Source organism: Habropoda laboriosa, unplaced genomic scaffold (assembly GCF_001263275.1).
Source record: "Habropoda laboriosa isolate 0110345459 unplaced genomic scaffold, ASM126327v1 scaffold15, whole genome shotgun sequence".
In the NCBI taxonomy this organism is placed as follows: Eukaryota; Metazoa; Arthropoda; class Insecta; order Hymenoptera; family Apidae; genus Habropoda; species Habropoda laboriosa.
The window spans coordinates 2937833-2945515 of NW_017100141.1; the positions used below are offsets into that span (position 1 = coordinate 2937833).

The 7683-nt window shown below is 41.0% G+C and overlaps 1 protein-coding gene across 1 annotated transcript in view; it reads right to left on the reverse strand.

Moving 5' to 3' along the window:
* LOC108571400 (protein rhomboid) overlaps positions 1-6820 on the reverse strand; it is a 13675-nt gene extending 6855 nt beyond the window's left edge. The window contains exon 1 of the mRNA XM_017933427.1: positions 6566-6820. Coding sequence (XP_017788916.1) covers positions 6566-6820 — 255 coding nt within the window. The remainder of the gene's footprint in view (positions 1-6565) is intronic.
* Between the last annotated feature and the right edge of the window lie 863 nt (positions 6821-7683).

Below are 7683 nucleotides of genomic sequence, written 5' to 3' on the forward strand. Positions count from 1 at the left end.
GTTAGGTTAAAATTGAAGAATAATCACAGTATTACGATTTTACAAAATTATTTGCTGCGTAACAGAGGAAATAGGTTCCTGCAGGAGCTGCGCCATACTGTTTAAAACGCTGTTTCACGTGGCGTTAAACTTTCTCAACGATACACGTTCCAATACGAACATTGCACCTCGGCCTTTTACTTCTGTCACAATTTTTCATCGTTAAATTTTATTTCCAATGACAAGAGACCGAGGGGGAAAAAATGCACTTTTACGAGAGTGCAATGCTGGTTGTACGATTTTAAGGGTTGGGTTAGTGTTGCGTTCTGATATTACATCGTTCGAAGGAACGGTAAAACGTATCAGTGCACGAAACGCAGTTTTTCTTGTTAAATGTCTGGTGAACCATTGGCTACTCGGGGAAATAGTCTGATATTTCTTTGTTTATATACAAGATTTAATACTTGGTTCGTATTTAAAAATTGAAATGAGGATCTTCAGATATGGTTAGCTTATTTGGTTAATTTTTTATGTAAACAACGACTGAAATGCCGTATCATTGAAGGAGGGTTTTATAGAACTTAGAATTAATCTAAATTTCACCTCAAATTTGGGTACGAGGGAATGAAATAATTATTAGAGAAATTTTGAAATATTGCAGAGAAAATTTCTGAAGAATCTTAGAGAATATTATGGAAATTAATTATTAGCGTGGCATTATAAGATTCTTTGGAAATTTTCTGTGCAAGAGTTTCATAATATTTCAAAATTTCCACAGTAATTATTTCACTTTGTTTAATTTTGCAAATTTTCTGCAAGCGTTTCGCAATATTTCAAAATTTCCACAATAATTATTTCCCCGTTGCAATCGAAATTTAACAAAAATTAGTAATTCAAGAATCTTCTCTTCCCCAAAATTCTTGGCAAATTTTCTACGCAAACGTTTGCCAATATTTAAAAATTTCCACAACAATAATATCTACTCTTGCAATACGAATTTAACATTTTAACACAAATTCAGCAAGAATAAATCGTTCAAAAAAAGCTCCGTCCCTCGTCCGACTGGTTCGCTGCCATTTCTCTGATTGAAAAGAACCAAGATGGCGTCCATAGTGCGATCGTTACAGTAGGATGGAGAACGATCGGCTCTCCGCGGTTCATTGTCCCGTCGTATCAGAACGTTTCATTAGCCCCAGGAACGTTCATTGTCGTTTTACTATCCTCGTTACATTTTCCCGCAGTTTTAAGTTCAGTCGTTCTAGATTCCACGCGTTTCCTTCGCCGCACCCTAAACCGGCACGGAACTTCCCGCCAATTGTTGTCTCTCCCTATATCTCCATCCTTCGTTTTTCTTTACCAATCGAATTTCTTTAACACCCTTCGACGTATCTCTCTCATATACGATCGTACACTACCGGCCAAAAGTTCCGAATCACCTGCTAATTTTTTATAGATTTGAAACTGACGTTGCGGAGATCAATAGTATGTTCCCTTATTTCGATTGATTTGAACGAGGAAAAATTGGTTAAAATGTTCTTAAAATTGCTGACTTTATTCTGGAAATTTTTGTATATCTTGCAATGCACAGTGATTCCAAACATTTGGCCGGTACGTTCTATCTAAAAAAAATAGTAGATATAACATCACGAAAAACAAGGAAAATTCATGTCTTTCAGTAATTAAGCAGCGTTCCACGACCTTTGACCCTTGAAGAAAGGAAACGTTCTTTCTCTCGTAAAATTATTATCTCTCCCGGTATCTACATCTTTGATTTTCCTTTACCAATCAAACTTATATTAAATTTATTTCCATACGTTCTGTCTAAAAAAAAAGAGTAGTAACACGACGAAAATGAAGGAAAATTCACGTTCTTGCAGGAATTAAGCAGCGTTCCACGAACTTTGACCCTTGAAGAAGGGAAACGTTCCCTCTCTCTCCCAGTCTCTGGTAAAGTTACATCTCCACCCTTGATTTTTCTTCACTAATAAAATTTCTTTAACACTGTTAACAATATTTCTCCCATATACAATTATACGTTCTACTTAAAAAAAAAAAAAAAAATAGCAGGTACAACACCCGAAAATCAAGGAGAATTCACGTTCTTGCAGCAATTAAGCAGCGTTCCACGAACTTCGACCCTTGAAGAAGGGAAACGTTCTCCCCCTCCCTTTCGCCGGTAAAATCAGAATTCCTCTTGATTCGTCGAAGGAGGGAAGAGGGTGGAATCTAATCGGCGTACGTCCAGTTTCACGCGATGAAACGAACGATAACGTTTCCCAGAAACGTTCCTCGTGCCCCTAATGAAAACGCCGAGATAGCGGAAACGGCGCGATATCCGGTTGAACGATGCCGTCGAAAAGTCCACTTCCGTTTCGTAATAATCGCGGTTGTTCCGTGCTCGTCCTGTATAATATCGCCAGGGCCACGAGATAGGATAACGAACGCGATAAATCAAAAGTAAAAGCGCGAGCGCGAGAGCGAGCTCAGGGCTGTAAATATAGCTCGTTAGAGAGCACTGATAAATCACATCGGGGGAAGTTTCCAACGGGCGAAATTGGCGGTGGCGCGAGGAGAATCGACGTTGATCACTAGACACCAGGCCGCTTCCCTTTTTTCTTCAGGATCGAGAATTCTCCAGGAGATGGTAAATTGGACGAGCGTGGAGGAACCAAGGGTAAAGAGGATAGGACACTTTGGATTTTAGCCCAAGTGTTCCTTGTTCTGACTATGAAATTCTATCTTACATCGATAAGCAACTTCGTTAATTCTGTTAACGCGTGAATTTTAAAGAGGGGACTGTACGTATTCTTATGCCTCTTTTCGCTACGAGGGCTGAAGGAATCTGGAACCGCGGTAATCTTGATTGGCGCGGCTAAAGATAGTAAATAGACGACGATAAACACGAGTAGGAAAAGTTTGTGGACCGAGAAGTGGGGAGACCGTCTTGTAGGAGCCGAGGCTACGTACCAGGCACTGTTTGTTGACACTTTTTCTCTCTCTCTCTCACTCTCAGTCATTTTCGTCCTACAGAGGTAAAGTGTATTGTCTTTTCGAGGGAATAGAAAATTCACGATAGTACATACCATACTTCCAAGTTTCATTATTACAGAAGTAAAATGTATCGTTTATTTTTTAAGGGAAGGGAGAATTTACGACGGTACCATTTTTCTTAGACATTCTAAGACTATTTTTGATTATACAGATACGTGGTTTTCTGAAAAATATTTCTTTTTAATTACTACATACAGCAGGGGGAAGTCACTTTCTGCTAATTTCTAGGTTTCGTCTACATAGACAGACACTTCGAATGAAACTGAATATATCACACTACGCCATCTTGGAAATACTAAATTTATTCAATTTCACAAGAATCCTTAAGAAGGCCTATAATTCACAACGCATACGAAACTTTAGACGAAAAGAGCTATTGTTTATATTTCTAATTTTCTAAATTTACACCTAATGCAGGAACAGTAGCTTTATTAATCGCCGATACAGGTTCACGGTTGCCGAATGATGAACACAGCACTCGACGCACCGATACTGAACCGACACTGTGCCGAACTGATGGCGTACTGCCCTAAGACCGTCTCGCTACCAACGCCGAACGAATCAGAATTCACGTTAACTGCGATTGGCGCGGCTGAAGTTAGTAAACAGACGACGATAAGCACGAGTACGAAAAAAACGTGAACAGAGAAGGCACTGTTTGTTGACACTTTTTCCGTCTCCTCTCTCTCATCCTCGTCCTAACGTGGTGAACACTGGTAATTCTCCCTCGGGGCAGTAATAAATTTTTATTTACTTCGAAACTCGTGCCTTTGTAAGGGGTTTCAGTTGAAATAGTGCTTCGTCCGATAATTTAAAAAAGCTATATTTGTTCGGGTCGCGTAATGTTCGATGCTTAATTGCCGAACCGGTACGCGAGTTTAATCACACCTTGATTTATTCAGTGTGAAATGCTAACAACTAGTTTTATTTGCAACAGAATGATGTCGCCACGAGACTATCAAAATACTAATTTTCGTAAGACCAACTGCCAAGACTTGGAAAAAAGGACGCGCTTCTGCCTCGTTTCCTTAGTTTTATCCTCTCGGCCAGTTGCTGATTGGTGGCCGATTTCTTCTGGGGGCTGTAGGTGCTGACTCCTCATTGGAGGAGGTTGTTTAGGTGGAACGCAGCTCTTTCCAAGGGAAGGGGATTGTTGCTTAACATTAGAAAACCCCCATTTTTGGGTTTTTCCCAGGGGTTGCCGCGTGACTTTCCACCGCGCACATGACCTCTCCACGGGGGGTACGGTACGCGCGAGAGGACCGGTACCTCGGTCTGGCGGCCAAGTGTAATTGAACAAGTTTATAATAGACTACGCCGACAACCGTCGTTGACTACGCGGCTCAATTTACTCTCCTGCAATCCTTACAATTCTTATAGTTCCTATGTTTCTGCCCGCAGTGCTCCTAACGCGTCCTTATATGCCAGCTTTGACGCCCCTCTCTTGCCTTCGGGAAACCCGGGCGCAAGTTGGGGGTCCTTACCTGACCCAGCCCTTAGCGCGTGGGGGAGTCAGGCGTTGGGACCGGGTTCCTCCGCAGACCGAGAGGTCATGAACCGGCCCGAGTCCCTACCTTCACTCAACCATATTCTTACACCTTCCATATGCGCTTCCCTACAGAGAAAGCAAAATCATTTTTGCTAAAAGTTCGAAGCATAAATTATAAGGGTTACATTTAACCCTTTCATAGACCGATTTGATATCGCTTCTGTGAATAGCTTTGCAAAGAAGAAAATGCCGATTTCCTGAAGGAAAATTTAACTACTCACACTTTTCGAAATTGAAGTATGCGAAATACAATATTGGCACAGGAAAATGTTTTATTGCTGCCGCTTGACGCTCAGAGGAGCGATGATCCGAGCTTAAACAAACGTTTAAGCTTTTTTCAAAATTTTGTAACATTTTTCGAAAAGCTTGAGAAATCTCCTGGTGCTATGATTCAGGAGATAAGAAAAAAAATCGTTAAGATACTACATAGAAGCCGCGACAATTATTTCTATTAATTAAAAACGCCTCGGTTTATCGATTCACGCTCTTTCCACAAAGAACACACAGCTGAAAGGGTGAACAGCGCGTAATTCGATCGCTGAAGCGACACCACAAGCCGCCATTCTTTCGCTTGCAACGCTCTGAATGCAAGCGCCGTTTCATTAACTCCGCCGACAGCGTTAACTTCTGTTTTATTGCGCGAAACTGCCGGAAAAGAAGGGTGCATTTAACTTGGCGGCTTTAACTCCGCGCATTTTATCCGCCACGTTCGCTGCTCGTACCGACGAGCTACCGGAAGCGCTCGAATAAGCTCTCTGGAATTATTATCGAGCCAGAAGAGAAGAATCTGCCGGAAGAACGTGCAGAATCGAGAAAGAGAGACCGAGGAACGTCTCTCCTCACTTTTTTCTTTCTCCATCTTCCGCCTTCGCTTCCTTGTTCGTTCCTTTCTTCTTCTTTTTTCATCTTCTTCCTCTGTTCAAGTCGTTCGAGCTCGAGTTTCTTGAAATACCGGTACGATATTCCTTCGTGAACTCGTGCGAATAATTGAGAGAGATTCCCATCGGCATCTCTCTCTCTCTCTCCGTCTCTCCAGCCGCCGCGAAGCACAGCTCCACGACGCATTAGCTCGGCTAATGGGAAATTTTTCGAGCTCGGATGGCGGTACACGCTTTTCGGATTCGACGCTGCACGGAGGACAACTCCACGACCTCGGGGATACCTTTTTTTTTCCTTTTTTTTCGAGTTAGAGAAGAGAGGTTCTTCACGGTTGCCGGATTTTTAGGAATCCTCGGGAATTTTTGAAATTCTCTTTGCTCGGTGATCAACTTTTGTTTTGTACTCTGGAGTTTAGTTTAATTTTTTCGTAATTATTGTTGGACACAGAGTTCCTAAATTTTTTATTCCTTTTCGTACACTTGATTTTATTTTTATTTCTTCAAAACTATGTCTCAGGCACGATTCATGTGAATTCCGAAATTTTCTGCACCCAGAAACAAACCTTTCTTTCGTACCCTCAATTTTAGTTTAATTTTGGCATAAATTTTACGAATTCTAAAATTTTCTTCATGTGCTCACGTAAAAACTTTTTCACTTTTATCTTGATTTCTTGACAACCATATCTCACACACGACAAGCAAATAAACTTTACTCGCAAATAAACTTTTCCTTCGTATCCTCAATTCTTCTTTAATTTTTCCACAAACATTAAGAAATTAAAAATTTTCCTTCGTACTCTCAAATTTACCTTAATTTCTCCACAATATCTCACACACAAGCATCAATTCCGAAAGCTTCGTTACCCACAAATAAACTTTTCCTTCACACCCTCAATTTTCGCACAGACCTTGCAAATTCCAAAATTCCAAATTTCCTTCATGCGCTCACAAACATTTCCTCTATACTCTCAACTTTATCTTAATTAATTTCACAAGCATAATTCACACACAGCAAGCATAACTTCGAAAAATTGCTCTCCATCGATCGACAAAAGCAATATTATCTTCTCAGCGAAGGAAAAGCGAAGAATAAAAATTGTAGGCTCACCTCTATAATACTGATGCAGATCATCAAATATGGCGGTCGTATCCGGAAGTTAGGCTTCCTGGGTGGCAATGGGTGCCTGGGTGTGGGTCTAGGCGTGACCTCGTCATCCTTTGTCTTCTTGTACGAGGAGCAGACGATGATAGGCGATTCTGGCGAATAGGGCGAGCCAGGACCGGAGTATGTGGTGTCTGTACAATCCGACGAGATCGTCGACAGTGTCGGAGAGTTCTCCAGCAGAGCTGCCTCAACGTCCATGTTGGCCTGCCTGCAGAAAAACACCAATCCCCATTAATCACGCCATTACAGTGATCTCTCCTCTCTGCATAATTCGCTCGCGATAACAGTGGTTAGGGACAGCATGATTTATGCCGTTATTTGTTACGCCTGTCTCATTTCCATCAATGGAAACGTCGGGAATTTCCGAGAGAATTTTCCAATATTCTCGAGTTTAACCCTTTCCTTAAATTCAATTCTTTTCTTAAATTTAACCTTCTTCTTAACAACCCATTTCTTAAATTTAATCTTCTTCTTAAATTCAACTATTTGACGCTTTGCGAGTTCCAAGTCTCAAAGGAATATTTATTTAACCTCAAAGTTTGGAAAACAGAACCTTGAAATTTGAAGAACGAGAGTTCTGCAAGCCTGAAACTTTAGAAACTTCCGAACCAGAGTTTCCTAATTTTTAAATTGCTAATAAAGAATCTTTTACCCTTGAAATCCTGAAAACTACAGTTTCCCAATCTCAGAATACCCAGAATGGAATTTTTCAACTTCGAAATATTTACAACGGACCTCGTCAATTTTAACACTTCCAACATTAAGGTGACAATTCTCCAACCTTGAACTTCCAAGGACAGAATTTCGAAACTTCGAGCTCCCAGTCTTTCTCCAAGGCCTCCCTGCTTTTTCTCTGATATTAAACTTTCATCAGCACAACTTCCTCCCTTTAATCTCAATTACTCCGAGCTCTACATCCCGCGTTTCACTTCGAACTGTCGCAACTTCCACGTTTCGAACGTTCCTAAAATCACACAGCTCTCTCGCAAAGAAATTAAGAAAAAAATTCCCATCTGGATCTCGAATCGACTCGACGAAAACACGAAAGAGCTGAAAGTAAC